Source organism: Vitis vinifera, chromosome 6 (assembly GCF_030704535.1).
Source record: "Vitis vinifera cultivar Pinot Noir 40024 chromosome 6, ASM3070453v1".
NCBI lineage: Eukaryota > Viridiplantae > Streptophyta > Magnoliopsida > Vitales > Vitaceae > Vitis > Vitis vinifera.
Window position 1 is genome coordinate 7,239,235 of NC_081810.1, and position 26,001 is coordinate 7,265,235.

At 37.9% G+C, this 26,001-nt stretch overlaps 3 protein-coding genes across 4 annotated transcripts; all 3 read left to right on the plus strand.

Moving 5' to 3' along the window:
* Positions 1-1,714: 1,714 nt before the first annotated feature.
* Positions 1,715-17,856, plus strand: LOC100267299 (villin-1). 2 transcript variants are annotated; one of them, XM_010652608.3, is made up of 23 exons: positions 1,715-2,201; positions 2,445-2,540; positions 3,102-3,201; positions 3,453-3,521; positions 6,064-6,300; positions 6,630-6,807; positions 6,884-7,016; positions 7,440-7,605; positions 8,648-8,798; positions 8,922-9,007; positions 9,102-9,257; positions 9,359-9,427; positions 11,388-11,456; positions 11,584-11,721; positions 12,418-12,546; positions 12,659-12,806; positions 12,957-12,967; positions 14,292-14,432; positions 14,933-15,058; positions 15,512-15,574; positions 16,253-16,472; positions 17,065-17,246; positions 17,486-17,856. In XM_010652608.3, exons 2-23 carry the CDS (start codon positions 2,500-2,502, stop codon positions 17,597-17,599), a joined length of 2,727 nt encoding a protein of 908 aa, XP_010650910.1. In that variant the 5' UTR covers positions 1,715-2,201; positions 2,445-2,499; the 3' UTR covers positions 17,600-17,856. The 2 variants fall into 2 exon arrangements, with proteins under 2 accessions (XP_010650910.1, XP_010650912.1); XM_010652610.3 differs by lacking the exons at positions 1,715-2,201; positions 2,445-2,540; positions 3,102-3,201; positions 3,453-3,521 and adding an exon at positions 5,342-5,649.
* A 434-nt stretch (positions 17,857-18,290) lies between these two features.
* On the plus strand, positions 18,291-23,600 carry LOC100250203 (non-specific phospholipase C1). The gene is made up of 3 exons (XM_002278377.4): positions 18,291-19,618; positions 22,269-22,445; positions 23,029-23,600. The coding sequence occupies exons 1-3, from the start codon at positions 18,520-18,522 to the stop codon at positions 23,349-23,351; spliced, it is 1,599 nt and encodes a 532-aa protein (XP_002278413.1). The 5' UTR covers positions 18,291-18,519; the 3' UTR covers positions 23,352-23,600.
* Positions 23,601-24,010: 410 nt separating this feature from the next.
* Positions 24,011-25,864, plus strand: LOC132253941 (ammonium transporter 1 member 3). The gene has a single exon (XM_059737508.1). The coding sequence runs from the start codon at positions 24,353-24,355 to the stop codon at positions 25,748-25,750; it is 1,398 nt and encodes a 465-aa protein (XP_059593491.1). The 5' UTR covers positions 24,011-24,352; the 3' UTR covers positions 25,751-25,864.
* Positions 25,865-26,001: the final 137 nt, after the last annotated feature.

Genomic DNA, 26,001 nt, shown 5'->3' on the forward strand with positions numbered 1-26,001 from the left:
ACAATTCTTAAAAATTTTAATTTATACAAAAGGTGTCACTCGAAGAAACACTTTCCACAATTCCACAAATTCCAATCTATATATACTAAAGGTGTCTCTTCAAAAGACACCTTCTACAATTCCAAAAAATTGGATTTATACTAAAGGTGTCTCTTAAAGAGACACTTTCAGTATAAACCTAATTTAAAAAAAATTATGGAAGGTGTCTCTTCAAGAGACACCCTTCAATATAATTCTATTTTTTGGGAATTGTGAAAGGTGACTTTTGACACCTTCCACAATTTTAAAAAAAAATTTGAAGAGACTTTCCACAATTTTCATTTAAACACAGGAAAATTTTGAATTTATGCTAAATGTGTCTCTTGAAGAGACACCTTTCACAATTCCTAAAAAAAATGGAATTATACTTAGACGTCTTTCATAATTTTTAAAAAATTGGGTTTATACTGAAAGTGTCTCTTCAAGAGACACTTTCCACAATTTTCATACTAGAGATGTTCTACGGGTCTCTTTGCTTTTGTGCCATTCGATTTAAATTTCAAGAATGCAAAACCCCCAATGAAAAAAAAAATGCCTTTGTTTTTTTGCTCCTTGTGCTTTCTGGAGATGTTCTGCAGGTCTCTTTGCTTTTGTGCCATTGGATTTAAATTTCACAAACCCTAAATCCACGATTTTTGAGCCAGGCTGAAAAACACAACCTTTTCCCCACAAATCATGATCAGATTACCAAATACAATCTTATGTTTTTTTATAAAAAAAAAAAAAAAAAAATTGGACTGACGAATATTGTGTCGGAACCGGCGGAAAAAAAAAATAGAAACAAAATTCGTAACTTTCCCACACTTTCTTGGCAACCAAACAGAATCACAACAAGCCGAACCATAAAAAAAATTAAAACTTTCTCCATAATTTTTATCATACTCGATTTCATTGTTAAAAAAAAACGAAAACTTTAATTTTTTTTCAACTTTTCCACACTTTCTTGGCAGCCAAACAGAATCACAACAAGCCAAACCATAAAAAAAAAAATGAAAACTTTTACAGAAAAAACCGGGGGCAATGGTCTCTCAGATCTACACTTCATTTTCTTCTTATTGGTATTGAGGCAAGGATCTCCACTCTGTGATTGGCGTGCGGGAAAATGGGTTTTGGGGCAGAGGACAAAATGATTTTTGAAGCAGAGAAGAAAAGAAGAAAACAGGTTGGGGAAATGGGTTCATCCTACGTGTTAAAAAGTGCCGTAGAATTGGAATTATTTTCCAATCTATGGTATTTTAAAAATTATTTTTTCCAATTGCTGTATATTTATCAAGAATCCGGCTTTTGACATCTACATACTTTTTGAGAGACTCTATAAGATATGATGCTTGAATCTCTCTCCTAATTGAAAATTTTGCATCAACTACTTTAACCACCTATTTGCTACATTTTAAATAGTCTCATAATCAAGAGTACATACTCAGGTTCATATCTCTCCCTGCTTTTGTAAATCATTCAACATGAAATGTTACAAGAGTGTTAAAATGTTATACATGAACAGAAAAAGGTTTCATTTTCATTTTTCAACCCTATAATGATTAAAAGAAGAAATTTAAGTAATTTATTTTAAGAAGTAATGTAATCTTTTTCAAAATTATTTTTAGATCAACCATCAAATCTAGTTAGAATCTAATATATTTTCTTTTATAGTATTCAGAATTCAAGACATACATACATCCACAAGAAAGATTTGGACAAACCATCTGGCAATCAGCTTTTCCATAAGTGATCAATCATCATCAAGATTGCAGTTGTCTGCAAATGTGGAAATCCATGTACTGAGAAACACCTCACATGGCGTTGAAGGTCACGGCCTGCACAGAAGGGGGCACAATGGGCACGCTTCTTTTCCTTTTCTCTTCGTCAAGCACAAAAGGCTTGCTGGGTCCCCCCACAAAGCCAAACTCCACTCTCTTTCTTACTTTCTGACTCTCTTTCGGTCCCAACCTTGCCTCTTCATCTCTACTCTCTTTATTCTTCTTGAATGTTATCCATTGCCCTTTGATTTTTTTATTTTTTATTTTATAATTATTTTTCAAGAGAGGAACTGGGAATATTCTGAATTTCTGAGTTGGGTTCTGTTTCTTGTTTTTCAACGACTCCATACAAGCTTCGGTTGAGACCCCTAACTGTTGAATCTTCAAATCTCACAAGGGAGAGAGGTGAGTTTTTCTTACTGGGTTATGCTGCTATGTCTTTTGCTTTGGTCTTTTCAGTACGTGGGTCGTGGTTATTTTATGCTTTTTCATTTGGAATTTTCTGATTATTTGTATGCTTTCATCGTAAAGTATTTTCACAACTTCTCAAAACAATTGTTATCACAATCACAGTGTAATGTTCTTCTTGATGCATAATGGGCCTTCATTGTAAGCCGACTGTGATTATTGTTGATTCATATACTGCAGAGGCTATTGCAAGTTCTGAGGGATGTGTTGTGGGTTTTCAAATGCATAAGAGGAGATGGAAATTGATCCAATATTTCAGGGAGCGGGAGTTAAGGCGTATCCTTATTGACGAATTTGTTTCTCTGGCTATTATTCACTGTAAATTGCATTCAGCAGTTTTCATTTCTTTTTTTATCGGTGGGTGGGGGGGTTGTGCTGTAGTTTTTCTAGATCTTGATGTGGAAGAGGTTGACTACATACCTAAACCCTAATATAGACAAGTAAGTGAAAAGACTTGCTCAACTAACAGAGCTTTGTGTTTGTTCCTACTGTATGGACACTGATGTTACATTACATGTTGATAGATATTGCTATTCTGGAAGCATGTTTTGTGGAAGCAAATAAAACCATTGACCTAGAAAAAGCAGTTTGTTTTTTGACAGTCAATTAAGTTAAAAGTTCTATTGAAATTCACAACAATTGGGCATTCAATTGATTGTCGTGGATCTTACCTTGTAGGCACTAGGTGCCATTATAGTTTAATACGGGGTAGTTATTTACCAAGTTGTCGAATTTTCATGCTATTTTGTTCTAGAAAGTGGTAATCATTGGCTCTTCTGTATACATTGTGTCGGCATTTAAAGTTATTATTTTATCCTTAACCCTTCATTTGTTTAGTGGTTTAGAAATCTGGTGCATTGAGAACTTACGGTTGGTTCTGGTCCCAAAATCTTCATATGGGAAATTCTTCAGTGGGAGTGCATATATAATTCTGAATGTAAGTCGTTGGCAGGTTGGACCTCTTTAATTTCCAACTAAGTTGTTTAACAGGTCATCAACAATCTCAGAGACTTAATTTCTATTTAGTGTCTCAAGAAAATTAATTTCATATTTATTTGATAGAAAGTTATTTCATTAGTGATGTGACTTTGATCTGAATGTTGAGAGTCTAAAGCAGGAAATTATTTTGTTTTGTTTTCCTTTTTTCGCAATGAACTTGACTTTTTGCTTCTGTTTTATATGTGACAGACAGTCTTGCTCAAAAGCAGCTCTCCTCAACATGACATACATTATTGGCTGGGAAATGATGCAAAAGAGGTTTCATCTCCTCCTTTTATTTTATGATTTGAAATGCTCAAAACTGTGGTTAGAATTCGAAAAAGCAGAGGAATTGTTATTGGCTTCTATAATATGATGATTAACAACGTGCATGCAAGATAACAGTTATGATGCACCGATCGATTGATTACAAGATTCCCAACTAAGAGAACTTATTCAAAGATGAAGCCCGACTAAGAAGTCTGTTGGTGTGAAAATTGTTTTGCCTCAATGGTTAATTGTTTAATCTGTTCTTTTCTCCTTGGGTGGGGGTCTTTGGAGTGGTAAGATGAGATAACTAGAAAGTGTCATGATCATCACATTAATAGTTGCATCATTCAGTGATTTTTGCGTTTCGGTGTTGGGTAGAAACTCCCAAGTTCTCTCACTAGGAAGTTTTGAATCCACAATATATTTCTTTTTCTTGTGAAGACTAAGTCCCCACATAGTCAACCATCCAACACTTGAACAAAGGCTTTGAAATCTTGGGGACACCACCAAGATTACAAGGAACAACCCTAACTTGTTGTATTATCAAAGATAATACAGACAAGACCATCCTAGACCCCTGATCAAGCCTTATTCACATCAAAGCCAAAGTAGGTCATGATCAAACCAGGTCTGGAATACTATGTAGCATACAGTTACAGAAGTATTTTTCAATTCAAAGAAGCCAATCGGAGAGTGTCACTGGTATGACGGTTAAGTGGTTTCAACTTCCCAAAACTACCTTCAACTACTCATCAGACAACCCTTAGCTGATGCTTGCCTTTGTCTTAAGCCACATGTCCCAGTTGGTTGCTTGTCATTTGAACAACATCAACAACACTTGCTCAGCCCATGCTAATGTCATATGCTGTTGCTTACATGGGGTGTGTGGCTATGTGTCAAAGCTCACACCTGGCTTGCATGCCTCTGAACTGATTGAATCCCTATTGTGCTTGTGCCATGCCAACTATGGAAAATCTTGTCTCACCCCCAACTGTGTACCAACAAGGTGCATCACAAGCATGACATTGCACCCGTATCATGTGCAAGTGAGTGTTATTATGCCTCAACCAGCGATTGAAGGATGTCCCCTGGTGTGTCTTGACATGCCCCTTGTGGCCTCATGATACAGTACAAAAAGTAAAATGCAAGGAGAGTAGTGTATAATTGAAAGTACCCTAGGAATCACTCCTAAAAACCTTTAGGCTTCACATCCCAGTACTCTTTGTATCACACAAAGAAAATAGTGGCTGCTAGAAATTCATTCATTCATTCCTCTCAAAAGACAAATCAACTACTATATAAAACTTTTCTAGGGACTTATAACTCCTTGGAACTAGTCACATAATAATAATGCAACTTGAAAATAACAAAACTTGGACTGACTACTAAACCACATTAAAGACTATTAGAAAATGAAAATAATAATAACTGAAAATGGTAACTTGTAGCCATTGACTAGGCCCGTAATTTTATTTTTGGAAAGTACTTTCTAGGCTGAACCCATATTGAATTATATAAAATCCCAACTAAGCCCATTATCATCCAAAGAATGTCGAATTAAAGTTTGGGCCTTGGAGCCCACTCCTTTGCGCCTTTGATAAACTTTAAAAGGTGGCTGCTACTTGTCTCTGTCACCTCATCATTTGTAACCCTTAGATGCCATCTTGAGTGACACACCACACCACCCCCGCATCTGCCCCTTAAAGAACATTTTGAGTCATTTCACAAGTGGCAGAAGAAGACATCCAACATAATTGAGGAGGAATAATGTTAGAAATTCTAATAATTATTTTTTGTAGGCCCCACATCCCAACCTCCTTCAAGAAAATACAACTATAGCCAACTTTGGTCGTGCCATGGTGCTGATGTGTGGCTGTGTGACCACTTAATTGCTCAAGTGTGACCTTATGTTGCCCCATGTTTGGGCATGGGGCTACACTGTTGCCCAAGCGGGGCCACATGGTCATGCCATTGCAAGCAAGTGTGCTGCACAACAGCATGTGTGGGCATGCTAATGGATTGCCGATTCATATTGAAGGGCTATGGTTGTTTCAGGTGCTTGCCACACATGTTGGTGAGCACTGCTAGAGCTTCTCTACCCCTGCCTGGGACGTCCACCCATGCTGATGCATGCCAGGTATCCTTGGCTGCATCCTTAGACTGTGCCATGGCATTGCACACCATTGCTGTCCAAGATTTTCCCTCATGTTGCAGCCTGGTCCATGTCTGTCAAATGTTCAAGAAAATTCCTCTTAGTGCCCACCTTTCTCAAACTAGCAACAAATGACTTGGAATGACCAGAATAAGGCTCAGTAGCCACAATCCAACCACCATGCCAAAAACCTCTTGACATGTCGGCCCTCATGGGTTAGGTGCCAACCATGAGGCTTTTTTTCTAATGGTCAATGTTAGGGTGTAACAAATCCAACCCACCTTCATGCACATTATCATATTCAAAGTAGAGTTAGTATTTATAAAAATTTGAATTTAAAATTTATATTTGATAATTTATTTCACTGGAGGGTGTTTTAGTTGCTACTTTTGTTGGCAGGTGGATTCAGCACTGGCATCAGACAAAGCACTTGAATTGGATGCAGCCCTAGGGTCCCAAGCAGTGCAATTTAGGGAAATTCAAGGTCTGGAAACTGAGAAGTTTTTGTCATACTTTAAACCTTGTATCATACCCATTGAAGGTGTATTTTCTTCTGGACCGGGAGAATTAAATTGTGAGACATACCAAATCAGCCTGTTTACATGCAAGGGGGATCATGTTGTTCATATTAAAGAAGTAAGCTTTTTTTGAAGTGATATACCCATCATATTTTAGTTGTATAAATTAATTCAGTCAACTATAACATGGAAAGTCAAGCAATTTTTATGTTCCACTTATCAAGATGAAAATTGAGTGGTTGCTCAATCAACTGTACATGTTCATTTATGATGGATGCTACTGAGTGAACTTGCATAACTCAGTTTTCTTAGGGCATTAAATTCCAAGTCTGAGTTTTCTGCCTTGAATTGCTTCAACTTTCTTTATAAATACCTCCAGGTGATTCTGTTTTACTTGGTTAGCTCCATGTGGGCATGGTCTGAGTGGTGTTTTTTGATGCTCACCAGGTTCCCTTTTCTCGGTCATCCTTGAACCACAATGATGTATTCATACTTGATACAGCATCAAAAATTTTCCTCTTTAGCGGATGTAACTCCAGCATACAAGAAAGAGCTAAAGCTCTGGAGGTTGTTCAGTATATCAAAGAGAATAAGCATAATGGGAAGTGCGAGGTCGCAACTATAGGTTGGAATTTATTCTTCTTTTATTTTCTTTGTTGTAAGAAACTAATTTGACAAATGTCTATCATTCCTTGTTGCAGAGGATGGAAAATTTGTTGGTGATCCTGATGTTGGGGAATTCTGGGGCTTATTTGGTGGTTATGCTCCTATTCCTCGAGACATACCTCCTTCCCTTCAAAAACAACCTGATATTCCAAATGCAAAACTATTCTGGTGAGTTTCACCTTGGGTTTCAGATACACATCTGTGCTGGTTTCTTCTTATTCCTGCTCCTGGATATTACTTTGCTTTCATATCATCGTTCATAGAACCAATTAGTTTACTTCTGAGACTGGGATGAATGGACTTCAGATCATTCTAAACAGATTCCCAGGCATCCAAATTTATCCATTGTATAAGTATATCCTTATTGGTGTGCCAAAGAATCCTATCTTCTTATATCTTCATAAATGTTGAAATGCTTGTGCTGTTCAGATTCCTCGGTTTTTCTGAAAATATTGTTTACTGATTCAGATTGATTTGCTTTTCTGGAGGAATCCACTTCCTTTTTCAAATGAAGAAAGAATCTTTTTTCTTGTAAAACTTACAAGATGCCTTTCTTTCTCTAAGAATGCTTCAAGGTTCTCTTATCAACAGGATAGCTACCCAAGGAAAACTATGCCAAACTGTGTGTAACATGTTGAACAAAGAAATGCTCGAATCAAACAAGTGCTACATGTTGGACTGTGACAATGAGATTTTTGTTTGGATGGGAAGAAATACCTCAATTACAGAACGGAAAACTTCAATCTCAGCTGCAGAAGTAAGAATTTACTCTTCCCTTCCTCCCTCACACAGAAACACATGCACATTTTTTGTGTATATTTACTTCTTCATATACATGTGGAGATATTATATATGAATTTAAATCTATGTTATTATTATATGAGTGAATTTGTAATTGATCCTTCATGAAACATCAGTAAGCCCATTAGGGTGATAAAAATGTAGGCCTGTTGGGATGGTTCAAATATGTAGCTAAATGGTGGAAGGGATGAGAAAAAGTGAGGAAAGGAAGGAGGGTGGGACGTGCGTGTTGGGATTGGAGAGAGTGTTGTCTGATTAACTAGAAGTGATTCAGATCTCATGATTGAACTAACAATGTGGCTCTTCATGGATTAAACTGCATGATATAATTCATGTTTCTCACCTTTAATATTTGGAATATGGGCTATAATTTTTTCATTTACTATTTTTTTGTCATCATCTTACTAGTAGCTTTATCATAGCTATTTCTTTGGTTGGAATGGTCATTGATTTAATTTAATGTATCTATTATATGGTTTAACTTTTAATGAATTGATAACAAGATATGCAAGTTATGAACTTATAATTACACTGATGTAGTTACCCTATGGTTTGATGCTGGGGCGCTGTATCAGTGAGGAAACATACTCTTAAAAATTGATATCCAAAATAATCTGGTATATTTTCTATATTATTCGAAGTCCACTACTCGGTGTTTGTATTGCCAAGCAGGGGCCTGTGAGAGTTCCTTCTAAGTTTGTAATCAACATGATATAAGCATCCATAGTAAGCACTTCTCCTCTTTTAAATTTAGTGCCTGTGGCTCTACAGAACTTTGCTATATAATAAAGAATCAAATTAAAAGGGAGTTAGAGAGATCAAATATTTGTTATTAGAAGGAAATGTGATGTCATAAAACAACTGGGAAGTTCATTGCATGGAGGACACATTATAGTACATAAAACGTTGTTTTTGTTGAAGAATGCAGCTGCTCAGGCTTTTCTACATGGGTTTTCTGCTGCATTGTTTCTGACTCAAGTACTGTTATTTTGTTTTAGGATTTCCTCAAATCTCAGGGCAGGTCAACAAGAAGCCATTTAACTTCCCTAACCGAAGGATCAGAAACTGCCATATTTAGGTCATATTTTGATGTGTGGCCTCAATTGGCTGAGCCCAGGCTGTATGAAGAAGGTCGAGGGAAAGTAGCAGGTTTAGTAACTTTTGCAACAACATTTGCGATTTTTTTTTTCCATTGCAGTATTAGCAGTATCTATTCTAATGCCTTCTCTTTCCTTGAATTAATTTTTTATTCCTACTCTATATCTTTTTCAGCAATGTTCAAGCAACAAGGCTATGACGTGAAGGAGCTTCCTGAAGAAGACTGTGATTCTCTTATAGACTGCAGTGGCACTCTAAAAGTAACTGCTTACTACAAAATTACTAGTTCCTTGAAATTATGGCTGTAAGCTTTTATGATACATATTCTGTGTTGCTGCAATCTGAACATTCCAGGTCTGGCGTGTAAATGATGATGAGTTGTTCCTTGTCCCTGTTGCCGAACAAACAAAGCTTTTCAGTGGTGACTGCTATATTGTGCAATACAAATATCCTGGCAATGGAAGAGACGAATATTTATTTTATGCATGGCTTGGTCGTGGGGCTGTAATGGTAAGCATGGTGTATTTATTAATGAGAATTTATGAACAAATTTCTCTTTTTCCATAATCATGTCACTTTTCTCTTTGTTCATTAGTTTCTCCTGCTTGCAGGAAGACAGAGTTGATGCTATCTCCCGTATGAATACTATTGTCGATTCAATGAAGGGAGATTCAGTTGTGGTTAGTTTTCTCTTTGCATTCTGAAATGCACAATCTATTGAAACATGTCGTATTAGAATGTTAGTTACCACTTTTGATTTACCTAAAGTTGAATGTTAGCCAAGCATATCTTGAAGCATTCATATGTCCTGAACATATGGTTGCCAGTGCTTAGTTCATTGATATTCATTTTCACAAAAATGCAAATAGTTTTATTTAAACAGAATAGAAAAGCATTAAAGATGAGGGAACTTTCCTAGAATGCTAGAACCAAGATTTAGGACATATTTGACATCTGTTCTCCAGCATGTGGAGAAAGCACTCTATTTTTTCTCTTTTCTAGAACAGTGAGGTTGCATGCTGAATCAGTTATGCACGGAGTCAATATGTTAGTGAAACCCCTTTATGTTGATCCTAGAATTCTTGAGTATATGTGTCTATAGCTTTAGATATTATTTTTGTCCCTTCATATATATATCGTAATTATGCTGTGTACAATTGCAACCTCGAGCATTGTGTGTTCTTATACTAAGACTATAGGCTACCTCCATTGGAGAAATTTAATCTCCATATTTTACACTATGCAGTCCATACAATTAACATGTTGGCTTCCTTCATTTTACTGATCTCTCCTTGAATCAGGAAATGTCATACAAATCTGTTTTCTTTACTCCTGGACAGAGTCATGCCAGTACAGATCAAGTCAATGAAATTTTATTCCCAACTAAATTTGTTCAATTATCTAAATTCATTTGAACACTTGGTTATATCCTATTTTAAAGCCATAGCAATAAATCCCAATGGATGAAATTATAAGCATTGGGTACAAATAGGGAAAAAACAATTGAAATGATGTTCACTTTCACAGATAAAATTGGTTATGAGTAAGACATTTCATAGATTCAATTTATTAGCATAAAGGCTGCCAGTGTCTGTAATATGCTTAACACAGCATGACATCTCAATGCCAATGACCGTTGGCAGTGTAATCCCAAAACAACAGTATCCATCATCATGAACCCCCAAACAAAAGTACCCATATATTTTCTGTTCTGATAATGTATCATTGCCCTTTATCAGGATTATAAGTAATAATCTGTGTTCCCCAGGAGGCCCAGTATGATCAGGCATAATACAGCAGAAAAATAAAAAGAACAATTCCACTATCCAAGAATGAACTAGATTTACAATACTTGGGCTAAAGCCTTAACAACAACAGGTCTTAATCTCTTAACTCTTAGGCCAGAAATCCCAAGGTTTCAGTAAAACCTGATCATGGTTCATCAAGATACCTACCACAACAATCTTTACACTCAAATCTGTTTGCTTCAGAATTCTGCTCTTGCAGAATGACCAAAACAAGCACTTGACCTAAAAAATGGATTTGGATTGCAAACTTCTAGCAATTTGTATGTAGACAATCTTACCTGGTCCTTTGCTATTTGATTTCTCAGCTAAAAATTACCTATGAGAAAAGAAAGTATTGTGCTTTTCATGCATTCAAGAAAGATATCTTTTACTGCCTACATCTTTCAAAGCATTTTTTGAAGGTTCATGACACCTGAAATCAAGTTGCAATGAATTGATAAAATTTTTTTGCCACTTATAAACATTTGGACTTCTAACTTGCACCGTAGTCCTTGTTTGGGATAGCTTCTTGTTTTTGGCTTTGGCTAGAAGTTGAAGTTGAAGTTGAAGTCAAAGTCACAATTTTTAAAGTGCAATATTGGTATTGTAAAAGTTTTATTAAACATGAAAAAACTTCTTGCATAAGCCAAAATAGAGCTTTTACAAGAAACAACATTTTCCTAGCTTCCATATTAAGCTCTTTTTCAAGTCATGAGTTCTTTTGAATAAAATTAGTCAAATGGGCATAAAGGCTTATATCAAGCTTAAAGAAGAACTTTTGTCTTCTCAAAAGTTGATCCAAACATAATTGCATGATTTTTATATTTTTAATGCATATTCTTTTATTTTTCAGGGTCAAGTTATTGAGGAAAAGGAGCCTATTGAATTTTTCTTAATTTTTCAAACATTAATTGTTTTCAAGGTCTGTACCTCACTTACCTTCCTCAGAAGCTTGTTTCTTTTTGCTTGTCAAGTGCATTTCTCTTTGATCTAAACTGTTACTAAACATGGGGCATTCTTCTTCTTGTTTTGTTTTGACATTCATGCAGGGAGGTCTGAGCACACGTTACAAAAGATTTATAGCAGAAAAAGGTATTGCAGACGAAACTTATGATGAAAAAAAGACAGCTCTTTTTCGAGTTCAGGGAACGAGTCCAAATAACATGCAAGCCATCCAAGTTGATCAAGTAAGTTGGGAAATAGGAACTAGGATACTAAGCAAAGTGAGTGTCTGCACTTTTAACACTTAGTCAACACACTTTCTTTCTAATCATAGGAAAACTATAGTGTTATAAGAAAGGAAAAGACACTTTTGTGGATACTATCTTCCAAAGCATCACTTATGGATTTACCCTAACCATTTAATAAGTATGCCGTGTATTGATTTTGAATGATAGGCATCACAATACATGTCCAATTTATGCAAATTACTCATCCTACAATCCAATAGAATTGCTAACAATCAAATCACAATTTGTATCAGTCCTTTCAGAAAAATGATCAATGTGATTTCCATGTTATGGGTTATTTAAACTGTTGACTCAAAGGCTATGTATTCTAAAGTGATATTTTAGATTTTCTGGAGTCTTAAACTGTTCTTCAGTCTACGGTCCCTTTTTCTCTTTCTTTTCTTTTTTCTTTTTTTTTCGTGATACAGCCTTGGTTTTTCGGAGTTGAAGTGAATATTTTAGCATGAAGTCCCAGGCCTTTAACCATGCTCTTTTTATGATTCGGAAAAATGGACTGCCACATAATCTGTTCTGGAATTTAGTATCACAAGCAAGTGCTGCTTCTTTTGCTTTCTAGCTAGTGGTTCTTGTCTAAAATCACATAAGCCTCTATGATCTTGGTATTAATTGATTGAGGTAATTAAACTGTTGCAGGTTTCAAGTTCCCTGAATTCATCCTATTGTTTCATCTTACAAACCGAAACATCTATCTTCACTTGGGTTGGGAACCTCTCCTCAACTAGAGATCATGATCTTCTTGACAGAATGCTGGATCTAATAAATGTGTGTGATTCTGTCATTTCAAAGTGGACTTGACTGTTTTTCTTTCGTTCTGTAGAAAGCTCCTGTCATGCTTATTGTTTTTGTACTTGTTCTCTTTTGATGCCATTTATAGCCAACATTGCAACCTATATCAGTGAGGGAAGGTAGCGAACCTGATGTTTTCTGGAAAGCGCTTGGTGGAAAGGCAGAGCATCCAAGGGAAAGGGAGATTAAGGCATATGTAGAAGACCCACATTTGTTTACATGTACCTTTACTGATGGTGAGCCAAATACCCTTTCTTTTAAATTTTTTCTCTCAAAAGATAATGTGGCTCTGTCTTGGTTCAGAATATGCCAGCTGTAAATGGCTGTAAAAACATATCTAATGGCGGGTTGTGTTTCTTTTGCTACTGGTCCGATTTTGCTCACAGGTGATCTTAAGGTACACTTCCCACACACTTTTGTAGGCATCCATGCATTTCAATAGTTGGAGTACCTTTAGGATATTCAATATGAACTTCCCTTAAGATAGTTTTATGGCAGAAATTATTTCTTCCGGACACTTTCTTTTCTTCTTCACCTTGTACATAAAAAGCTTTAACTTCTACAAAAAATTAATTGATTCAACAATTTCTTGTATAAAGTTGCAAAGAAAACTAAAATCAAGTCCTCAATTCATACTAGAACTTAATTTTTTTAACGAACATTTGCAAAGAAGTCACAGGCAACCACACTTTTAGCAAGTGGCTGTCTTCATATCTCTTCAAACATTGGTAGGGCAGTGCTTGATATGAAAAACAGTCTTCAGTGCATTTTTAGAAACTTTGTGCATCAAATAGAGCAAGTTGTGTGGACATGTTATATAGTTTAAGAGAAATTAAATTGAACATGTTAGAAATATGAGCGATTCATAGTTGAGGCATGAACCATGTGGTATTTGTGTGTCTAGTCTGTGCTTCTAGGTGTGTACTTAGTGGTGCGATTATGAAAAACTGCAAATCCATCGAACAGAATAATGGATTCTTCCATGGATTTTACCTAAGGCTCTATCATTGGCCCAATTTCATACCATTCACCAGATGATTTAGTAAGTCATGTCGACATGATTTTGGTTATACTGCCACATTGCCATTATGAACTGATACAGAGAAATATGCAATGGAGATTAACTGAGGAATTTTATTTTATGAAGTGAATTGACATACAACTGACAATAATAGTGAAAAATAAAGAAAAGCTTAGTTATTTTATTTTGGAGCCAAAAAATATTGAAATCACACTTACCATGGAAATTTTGCAGAAAAAATGGAGAAAGAGAGAGAGAGAGAGAGAGAGAGAGAGAGAGAGAGAGAGAACTGCTTTGTTTTTCCCCCTAACTTGGTCCAACTGAATGCTCTCTGCAATGCACTGCTTGGCTCATTGTCAACTCAAATCTTTTATTTAGCATGCTGTTTTTCCCCCCAACTTGGTCCAACTGAATGCTCTCTGCAACACACTGCTTGACTCATTGTCAAATCAAATCTTTTATTTAGCATGCCTAACTGGTCTGAATTCTAAAGTTTGCTTCACTAAAAAATTCTAGTATTCCATGCCACTCTTATAAATTTCAAGTTAAAAAGGTCAAAGATTGATTGTTATACATTTCTCTTTTAGTTTGAAGAGGTCGTACCATCATGGACAAAATAACTAGTTCTCTTTTTCTTGTGAAATTTGACTGATGAATGTTCCTGAAATAAACTTTTGTATGTGCTCTTAAAAACTTTCAGGTGAAGGAGATATTCAACTTCACACAGGATGATCTGACTACAGAAGACAAGTTAATACTAGATTGCAACAGAGAAATTTATGTTTGGTGTGGCTGCCATTCAAATGTTAGATCAAAGAAACAAGCTCTTGAGATTGGTCTGGTAATAACTGTTATCTGATCTTGAATTTTTCATTCTTCAACTCTCTTAAAATAATTTTTTTTTTGGGACAAAAAACTTTGCATTTGTGAAGACAGACAAATACCCACATGTATACAATGTGAGGCCAACAGATGCATTCTCAACACCTATGTTTGATTCAGTTTATTTCAAAGATGAACCATTCCATGAATATGCCTTAAACATTGCTGTTCAGCTGATTCAAATTTTATGCAAGCATTTAACAGCCTGTGTATTCATTTAGCATCCAAGTTTTTTATTTTTGAAATAGTTAGTGTGTCCCAGCATTTGGCCTCTATACAGTCACACATTCACACATTTTTTAATACTTTGTGTGACATATGGACATTGTAGGAACTAATACATAATATCCTTGGATGAGATCATCTAGAAATGTAAGACCTACATGTAGTTTGGCATTTTCTGTATGAGATGCTTTGCAACTTTGTCCGTGTCCTAAAGTTTTACCTTGGAACTGGCAGAAATTTCTTGAGATAGACATTCTGGTTGAAGGACTTTCCCTGGAGACTCCTATATATGTTGTTACAGAAGGTCATGAACCAACATTCTTCACTCGTTTCTTTGAATGGGATTCCTCCAAGGCAAATGTAAGTGGACCATTTCCTATCCTGAAATGATACCTCTCTGTACCTCCTTTGAACTCTGAATATCTTCTTGTTTGGTGTTTAATTTTCCCTTCATTGTAGGCTCTGTTACATGGACACTGTTGTGATGTTTTTTTGTAAGACATGACATAAAATGAGTATGGTTATGTGTGGGTTGGGGCACTGTTGTTAGAAACAGAACCAACAAGCATGTCAGGAAAAAAATGAAGTTTGTCAGCAACTCCTTAAGGATGCTCGATTAATCTGTTCCTCTCTCTTGTAGATATTCTGAAGAAGTTTAGTACCAATTTAGATGCGTTATTTTACATGGATACTTGGGGCATAGAAGAGGAAAAAAATAATCATGTTTTCTGTCTTAAATTCTGATTGTTAGACTGATAAGCATGTAATATGAAGTTTAGTGAACAATTCTGAGCTAATTTTCTGCCCTTGTAGATGCATGGTAGCTCATTTGAGCGGAGGCTGGCTATTTTGAAGGGAACAGCACAAAAGATAGAAGTAAGTTAGTGTCCTTAGTTTTTCACCTAAAAAGCTGAATCTTGAAAATTCTCCCAGGTTCATTTTTTATGATTTCCTCTTTTAATTGAAGCATGAAAGTTCTTCTGTTGATAGCATGCCATACTTACCAATGAAAACTCAAATTATAAGCACCAAAATAGCTCAAGAATATTGATAACTTACTGATATTTTCATCTTGCCACTATGGGCAAGCTTTGTTCCTAAGAATTTCTCACTGATGAAACGTTCTCAAGGGGTTTAGGCTTCACCTGCTTGTCTTTAACTATGGAAAAGCTTGAGACATTTGATTAGTTAGAGTAAGCTAAAATTACTGATCAGAGTTACCTTCCTTCAAAGAGTAGGCCACAAATAAGTTCAACGGATCACTCATCATCATCACCACATTTAACTCAACACATGAAAGGGCAGAAAAGAACAGTATTACCTCATGCATAAGCTTTCCTATTCATCTAGGAGATGGTACCTTTCATTACAAGTGTCCTGTTGATATGTAAAATTGAATCAATATAGCCATCTAATGTGAAAAGAGGAAGCATCCAATGTTCTCAAAATTTTAGATTTTTTAGACTAATAAAACCATGGGATTTTTCTTCCCTCCTTCAACTGCAATTCAACATTTATTCCACTTACAATTCTTGTAAATGGTGTTTCATCCAGGTACCTTTGAGAAATTCATGGAAAGCATGCTCCACAGAGAATACCCCAGATAGTTTGAGAAGCAGATCGGTCAGTTCTAATGGGCTGCGAAGAAGTGCATCTTCTGCCTTCAGTGTTTCTGGCTCAAATTTGAAGTCCTCAGACAACCACCAAATTTCAAGTGTATCTCCAATTGCAAGATCATTGTTTTCAGGATCTTATCCTGATCATGACAGTGCTGGTAATGGAACATATCCTTAAATTTGCCCATGAAGAAACTCAGAACCAATGAAATTAGTGTTCTTCATCTTCTAGTCTCTTTCTAGAACATGCTCTACAATAATGGGAAAATTAATGGTTGGGTCCTGGAAAATCAATTTATTTACTCAATATGTGGAACAAGCATCACTGCTAGTGTATAGTTGAGTCCAAAAGTTGTTCAAATTGGAAGATTTCAAAAATTTTCTAAGTTTGCGTCTTTTGAATCTGATGCTTAGGTAAATATGATTCATGAATTCCTGAAAACTTGAGGCTTGGGGCGTCCAATTGGACAGTTTTTCATCAAATCCTGAGTTAGGAAGTGTGAACACCTCAATTGTAGACTAAGATCATGTTGCATGTTTGCCTTTTTTAAGAAAAGAGGATTTAGTGGTCAAGGAGGAGGCATGGATGGTATCATCCTCGAGCATTTTTCCAGCAATAACACTATTGTTCCGAGGATGACTTATTTCACTGTTTGTACACCATTTTTTTTTCTTATGGGTGTTTTACTTTTTCCTTTTTCTTTCTTTATTAAATACCAACCTAGCTTTCATGAAATATTTTCTTTGCAGATGGGTCACCAGTACCCCCACGGCCTACAGCAGTTGTGCCAAGCTCCCCTTCTGAGAATGTAGGCCTTGATCAGATTGATGGAGTTAAGATTGATGTTAACTTGCTAATCTTCCCATATGAGCGTTTAAAAGTTGTGGCTGATGACCCAGTAACAACAGGCATAGATGTGACCAAAAGAGAGGTATCCCTTGCTATATTCTCTATAGACAATTCAGTCTTCTGAACAGCCTCAAAGGAATATTTTCTCCATGCTATCCTTCTGAATTCTTTGCCTGTTCTTATGAACCGCCATCACAAGTACCCGAAAACTATGCACATGTTGCTATGATTGAATGCCATGGCTTTCACCATCCATACAAATTTCAGATTCTAGCTCAATCTTTTAACAAAAGCTATATCTCCATTTTTGGTTGTTTGCAGGCATATTTGTCAGAAGAGGAGTTCCAGCAGATATTTGGGATGACAAAAACAGCCTTCTACAAACTTCCCAAATGGCGACAGAACAAGCTAAAGAGGTCTGTTCATCTATTCTAGGGCGTGTGCCCTCCAGATTAAACCCATAGAGACTGGGATAAACAGATCTTCCTTCTTGAATGGTATAATGGGGCAATCTCAGAACCCAGATGCAGTCTACTTTTTGATCCAACTTCTAAGCTTGGCTTGCTCTTTTTGTTGTTGAGCAAATCCTTGATGAAGTCTTAATCTTAAATTGAGGAACACATGTTTTTGTTACTGTTCTTAATTAACCCTTCTTGATTATGAATCGAAAGGAACTTGAGTTTGGAGTCAAAGTAGCCTTTATGCCCATAAAATTATCACCGATTGGCATCATTGCAAACTTATTATCAAAGTATTCTACCTTAAATTGAACATAATGATAACAAATTTATTTTAATTATGTTGATTGTTGAATAAAAAAAATCAAATATTTTAATTTTATTTATTTAATTAAAAAACAAATATCACATTAAGTCTTGAATATAATTTAATATTTGATATATGTGTATAATATTATTAATTTAATATTTGATAACTAAGATTTTATCCTTCTGAACTTACAATAATATAATTTATAGTTGACTTATTTGGAATGAATAAGCTTTTAGAGGAATAAATAACTCTTTTTTAAAATTTAATATTTAAACAAATATATAATATAAGTACCTGTATTTAAAATAAAAAATTACATTAAGATTTAAGAAATAAATAAGTAAAACTAAGGAAGGATATTCGTAACGAGTGATAGAGATTCCTTGTTTAAGGTTACACGAAGATGCCACGTGCACAGTGATCGAGGTTTAAAAAAATTCGCAAACCCAAAGCAAAGTTTGCTGCCGGCAATTGTTGTCTTCTACGTTACCGTGATACGACCAACTCGCTGCTGTTATTTTTCTTCGAAAAGACCACTATGCCCTTCCTCTGATCGCCGGTCGTTCAGTCAATAGTCTCATGCCATGGCCTCCAGGCGGGCCCTCTTAGCTGCCGTCGTCCTCCTCTACCTGGTTTTTTCTTCAGAGTCTCTCGACTTCAACATACACGGAAAATACAAAATTCATGGCCCCATCAAAACCCTCGTGGTACTGGTCATGGAGAATCGCTCCTTCGATCACGTTCTCGGTTGGCTCAAATCGGCTCGACCCGAAATCGATGGTCTAACGGGGAAAGAATCGAACCGAGTTAACGCCTCTGACCCAGACTCGCCAGAAATTTGGGTCTCCGATGATGCTCTGTTCGTGGACTCCGACCCAGGCCACTCGTTTCAGGCAATTCGTGAACAGGTGTTCGGCACGGGGGATTGGTTCCAGAATCCGGCTCCGATGAGCGGGTTCGCGCAGCAGGCGAAGAACATGAGTGAGGGTTTGTCGAAAACCGTTATGAGCGGGTTCAAGCCGGCGGTGCTGCCGGTTTACACTGCGCTGGCGAACGAGTTCGCGGTGTTCGACCGCTGGTTCGCGGCGGTTCCGGCGTCGACTCAGCCGAACCGGTTCTACGTCCACTCAGCGACGTCGCACGGTGCGACGAGCAATGTACGGAAAGACCTCATCCATGGGTTTCCACAGAGGACGATTTTCGATTCGTTGGACGAAAATGACCTCTCCTTTGGGATTTATTACCAGAACATCCCTGCAACACTGTTCTTCAAGAGCTTGAGGAAGCTGAGGCACGTGACTAGGTTTCATGACTATGCATTAAAGTTCAAATTGCATGCTAAGAGGGGTAAGCTTCCGAATTATGTGGTGATAGAGCAGCGGTACTTCGATGTGAAGGAGTTTCCGGCGAATGATGATCACCCATCACACGATGTGGCCATTGGGCAGAAGTTTGTGAAGGAGGTTTATGAGATTCTGCGTTCTAGCCCTCAGTGGAAGGAGATGGCATTGTTGATCACATATGATGAGCATGGTGGGTTCTACGATCATGTGCCCACCCCTGTATCTGGTGTCCCAAACCCAGATGGGATCATTGGGCCTGATCCTTTTTATTTTCGGTTTGATCGGTTGGGTGTTCGGGTTCCCACCATACTGGTCTCACCATGGATTGAGAAGGGCACTGGTGAGTTTTTTTTTCTTTGGACTGCTTCATGATTATTGGTTTATTTTCTTTATTGTGGTTTAAAGTTATGCATTAGCCTCATTTCTTGGTGATTTGCGTGGTAATATTATTTCTCATTGAGTATTTGATGGCAATTTTTTTTAGTAGAAAACTGGTAATTTATTCTAGAATTATGGTTTTCTCATAGATGTGAGGTTCTTCGGTAGTTATATTGCAGGCCTTGTGCTTGTTTGATCAGATGGGCAGACAGTTAGGTTTAGAGTAAATTGAATGGCTTCTTTGGATTTCCTAAGTATAGGTTGTGAAGTGGAATTTGATATAGTATAAGGTTACATGCATGGCATGTCGGGGTAGGCTTAGTCTGCGGCTGTGGGGAGAGAGATGATTGTAGAATCCTGTGGAGGAATAACAGAAGAGACCAAACCTCTTGCTTAATGTTATGGTAACCATATTTTCCTGGGGGTACTTCTAGTAACTTTCAGTTGGTCCCCTTTGTATGAATATTGTCAAGGATCAACAATTTCGGTGGAGGTTCGGCTGCTTGATAGCAGACTCCGACACTTTAGGGAAATGCCAGAGGACTATGCTTGTGGGGCAAAGCCATGGAAAAGGTTGTCTGCTTGTCCTCTACATTTGGACAGCACAGACAATCTTGCATGGTGATGTGCCAGCAATATCTGGTTTCCCCTAGACTTATATGGAATACTTGGGTGGAAGTAGATGGAATTATATGGATGTTCCATGGAACAAAGTAGGGAACCCAGCTATATTAGGTAGAAAATTGTTTAGAGAGTGACTTGCAGCTGTTGACACTGGGATTTGGGTTTAATTGCACTGTCCATTAAGGAGGTGGAACCCTATGTGGTGCTTCTAAAGGGTTGAGCATCTGATGGTATGGAAATAGTTTGAAGAAGTGCAACACCGGGTTCAAGTAGTTATCTTAATAAAATCCTAGCCTTACTTGTTTGAATTGAGCACCATTTGCAGTTTGTTCTCACAACTTTATAAAGGGGTTCTAGGTTAATTTGCTTAGATCAGCTTCCTGGTGAAATAATCCATGTCCAGTATGTGCCTTTGCTTCAGTCTTGATGTGGCCTTGGTTGCCAATTGCCATAATGCCTTCCTTACTTGGAATTACCAGTTATGCTTCTTGCATCAACTTTGATCTACTTTGACTTTGAAGTTGTTATAGTGCTTGATATACACTGTAGGCACAAATCCTATAGTCTTAAGCTTTTGGGAAAATTGGTTATCTAATACAGTATCAGAGCCTCGTGTAAGGAGAAGTCGTATGTCTGAATGTCACTACATGTTTGTTTTCACAATTTATTAAGCCTAAACAAAGCTGCTTTATTTCCTCAATTTATTAAGTTCACATCTAGAGGGAGGGTGTTAGAATGCATGATATACGTTGTGGGACTAAAATCCTACAAACTCAACTTTTTTGGAAAATTGATTCTCTAATAGAAGTAATAACAAAGTAGCTTTAAGTAAGCTATAATATTTGTGAGACTGTTAAGGAACATTTAATATTGATTTTGCAGTTTAGCTTTGAGCACTTGTGACTAATGGTTTCTTATTGTCTGGTTTAGTTGTGAAGGACTGCAAATGAGTCATCATGCTATCCATGTGGAACATACATTGTACTTGTTTCTTAAATTTGGTAACCCTTTAGTTGCATGGTATTGGAGATTAAGAATCAATCATGCATTAACATTACAGGTTGAGATGTACTTATCAAAAAACAAAAAAAACATTACAGGTTGAGATGTGTCAGCTTCCATAAAATTAAAAAAGGAAGTAACCTCTATAATTTCTTGCATAGGAAAAATAATTGTATCTGGCGTCCCTCTTATTATCTATCTAGAGAAAGGGTTCCAAAAAGATGTGGCTGTCAATACTCTTCACAAAATTAATCCTGCCTCAACCTTGAGCTCACCACAAAATAAGTCTTACATTCAAGTCCCGGGGAACCAAGCAGTAGAAGGAGAGCATGCATCAAAATCCCTGCCATTGTCTGGCCATAACTTGCAATAACAACAATTATTGAAGGAAGAAAGGGTTGCATAGAAAATTAACTTCAGATTTTAGTCTCATCTCAGACTTATGAAAATAATTCCTTTCCATGGTTGTTTTATCAGTTATTGTTGTCAGTGTTCCAAGATGTGAATCACCAGTGTGACGTCTTTATGTTTTTTTGGGCCATCCCATGTATTGGGAAAACTGGGTGAAAACAGTGTTCCTGCTCAAAACTCAACCAGGTTGCTCAACTAGTATAACCCTGCATTCTATTTTAACTGAACCCAAAGTGATTTATTGTCCCTTGTCCAACCTTATTGACTGACCAAGGCTCGTGCAAGCAAATCAGTTCCAAAATCAGGTTGGATCATGTTCAGGCATGATGCATAGGAGTTTGCCACCCATTTGATTACAAGTTGAGGAACAAAATCTCTGGCTGTTTTCTTTTGATCATTATTTTGGTGCTGCTTCTATTTCATTGGTACTGTTTAAAGTTCCAAACTTGCAGGGGATGCATATTTTGTACATTCTGATAATTATTTCACCGTGTAACTTCATAACTGTTCTACTTTTACTATGTTTTTGGATTTGAGTCCTCCCACTTGCAGATTGACTCTATTGTTTGGTGCAGTGATTCATGAGCCAACTGGGCCAACCCCACATTCACAGTTTGAACACTCTTCCATCCCTGCAACTGTAAAGAAGCTTTTCAATCTGAAGTCAAATTTCCTGACTAAGAGGGATGCATGGGCTGGAACTTTTGAGAATTATTTCTACTTCCGTGACACTCCTCGTGATGATTGCCCAGGTTCATATCAATTCCCTTAATAAGCACCTAATGAGCTGCATATTGTTCACAGACTATAAAAAGTTTCCATATTAGTTTGTTAGCTAAGGCTTCATGATATGTACCTTAGTGCCCTATTATAGATGATGGTGACACATCTAAGTACTGTTATGGTAGTTATTCTTCACCAATTCCCTTAGTTAGTCCTTGCTTCGGATCTTGCAGTTGGCATCTGCAATCATATCCTGAATCCTTTGCGAGAATAATATTTGAGATAAAATCCTAAGGTTACATAGGAACAAGAGTTTTAGTTTTACCCTATTAATGTCAATGATATAGATAGTGTACAGAGCTGTTGAAAGGATGGTCCATGGTTATTTTTTCACCAGAATTTGTTGGCTATTAATCTCCAAAGTCAAATCATCTCTCAATAGATTTGGAATGGTACACGTCTCCTAGATGTGACACTAAGGACCCAAGATTAAGATGCATGGTTAACATGCTTTGATTTGATATTATTTTGTCACACAGTTCTGTTTTATTTTCTGTTAATCTATATCATCAAATATTCAAGATCAACTCTGTTACCTGGCTGATTGTATAGAAACACTTCCGGAGGTAACAACACCACTGAGGCCACGGGGACCAAAGGAAGATTTGAGCCTCTCTGAATTCCAAGTCGAACTGATCCAGCTTGCATCCCAGCTAAATGGTGATTATGTCCTGAATACCTACCCATACATTGGCAAAAGCATGACTGTGGGTGAAGCCAACCGGTATGCAGAGGATGCAGTGAGAAGGTTTCTGGAAGCTGGAAAGGCTGCTCTAAGAGCCGGGGCCAATGACTCTGCCATTGTCACAATGAGACCTTCACTCACTAGCAGAACTATGGGGCCAGATTACAAGAAGTACGTAGAAACCCAATGATTCCACTTCAGGAATACCTGTATATACAAGCTCCAGCTCTTCCACTATTATATGTGTATCATTCTTCTAAACTTTATATTCATGTATGTAGTAGGTCCATCTATCAAACAGAACGATAGGTCAGTGACACCCAAAATTAAAAGGGCTTCTAGCCTTTCATGATACTCAAATCACTGAGATGGATGGCTATCTCATTAGGGACTTCTTCCACACATTTGTGTTGGATCAAGTGGGTACACTTCTGATTCAGACTCGGCTGTTCCATTGCATAATTTTTAGCTTTTCTCTTGCTTATGGGGAAGCATTTCTTTATTTATAAAGTCATTGTATTGTCCCACCATCCATGAGAGGCGTGGAAAAATGATCATATAGGTATAGAAAAATGTCCCTCGTTAACCAGGCTTTTCTTAGTCTACGGTTAAGAATAAGATTCAGATTCGAAAAGATGATAGGAATCAATGATAATGATATCTTAAGTAATTATCTGCTCTAAATTTTTTTATTAATGGAAAGAATGGAAGAATGACTAGAGAAATTAATGGCATACCTAACTTTTAAATATGGTACCTAACATTTAAGTAGTGTCTTTGTCCAAATGATACTTTTTACTAGAGTTGGAAGCATTTTGCTTGTAAGTTGTAGCCAGTTATAAAATCTCCTTCACTTTTTGCTTTTTCTTTTTTTGGGTAATTTTATTATTCTTTTATTTCTTTATTTTTTTGGGTCTGAAAGAACAGCAAGAAGGTTAACAGGAACGTGTGGCCCGTGGACAAGCCTCAACAAATCCTTTCAAACCTAAACCTAAGAACGACGCCGTTTTGAGTCTTGCTTTACCGGTCCACATAGGGCTCAAAAGAAGTATTAACTACCATTCAAATGTACCTATCCAACCATCTTCTTCCTTACTCCTCTATCCCCTACCTATCCAACCATTCAAATGTATTGACCAGCCATTTTCCTCTCTCTCTCTCTCTCTCTCTCTCTCTCTCTCTCAAACAGTGATGGAGGTCTCATGGGAAGCAAGTGTTACAGATTCTATCAATACGGTTTATCTTCTCTTTTCAGCTTACTTGGTCTTTGTGATGCAGCTTGGGTTTGCCATGCTCTGTGCTGGCTCAGTCCGAGCCAAGAACGCCATGAACATCATGCTCACCAATGTGGTCGACGCCGTTGTCGGCAGCATCTCCTACTACTTCTTTGGCTTCGCCTTTGCCTTTGGCTCTGGCTCCGCCTCCAACCCCTTCATTGGCACCGACTATTTCGCTCTCAAAGACATCCCTAATTCCACCTACGACTACAGCTACTTCCTCTACCAGTGGGCTTTCGCCATAGCCGTGGCTGGCATCACCAGCGGCTCCATCGCTGAACGCACCCAGTTCAGCGCCTATCTCATCTTCTCCTTCTTCCTCACTGGCTTTGTCTACCCTGTCGTGGTCCACTGGCTCTGGTCTTCCAACGGGTGGCTCAGCCCCAGCTCGAGCAACCTCCTGTTTGGTTCCGGCGCAATCGACTTCGCCGGAAGCGGCGTTGTCCATTTAGTGGGCGGAATCGCCGGATTATGGGGTGCCTTCATTGAAGGCCCACGGGTCGGGCGGTTTGATGCATTTGGTAAACCCGTACCCATGCGAGGTCACAACGCCACTCTAGTGGTGCTTGGCACATTCTTGCTGTGGTTCGGGTGGTTTGGGTTCAACCCAGGTTCATTCGACAAAATCCTCGTCTCCTACCCAACCACTACCGACCAAGGTAACTGGACCGCCGTGGGCCGCACAGCAGTGACCACAACACTGGCTGGTTCAGCTGCCGGAATTGCTACCTTGTTCGGCAGGCGACTGATAGTGGGTCACTGGGACGCACTGGATGTTTGCAATGGGGTTCTGGGTGGGTTTGTGGCCATCACATCAGGCTGCTCCGTGGTCGAGCCATGGGCTGCAATTGTATGCGGGTTCTTCTCAGCCTGGGTCCTGATTGGTCTCAACATCCTGGCCCTGAAACTCGGCTTTGATGACCCATTAGAGGCTACCCAGTTGCATGGTGGGTGTGGAGCCTGGGGTTTGATCTTCACTGGCTTGTTTGCAAAAGAGGAGTTTGTGGTTCAAGCCTATGATTCAGGGGAGAGTGGCGTGGTGAGACCATATGGGTTGTTCATGGGTGGGGGTTGGGGCTTGATCGGATGCCAGGCGGTTGAGGTTTTGGCGATCATATGCTGGGTCAGTATCACAATGGGCCCACTTTTCTACGCTCTGCATAAGCTTAAGATATTAAGGATATCCACTGAGGAGGAGGTTGCAGGGCTTGACATCTCCAGCCATGGTGGCTACGCCTACGTTGCCCACCCAGACGAGGGTCATCCTCGGTTTTATGCGGACTACATGAGGTTGCAAGATCAGAGAACTTGACTATGATGTGTGGTTTTTCAGGTTTTTATCAAGGCTTGCTATATTGTCTGCTAAATAGCCAAATTGGCCAAAATTCTTCATCATTTTTTCCAGTGAAGTTGTAAGTTCCTCAAATTGAACATTGTTTTGCCCTTCCATGCAAAACCACATTCATTAACAGTGCACTGCTGAAGGCATGTACTTTGTCTGCAAGTTCAACTTTGTTAAAACAAGTATCCCAAGTGATTCTGATTAAGTAAAACTCTCCCTAG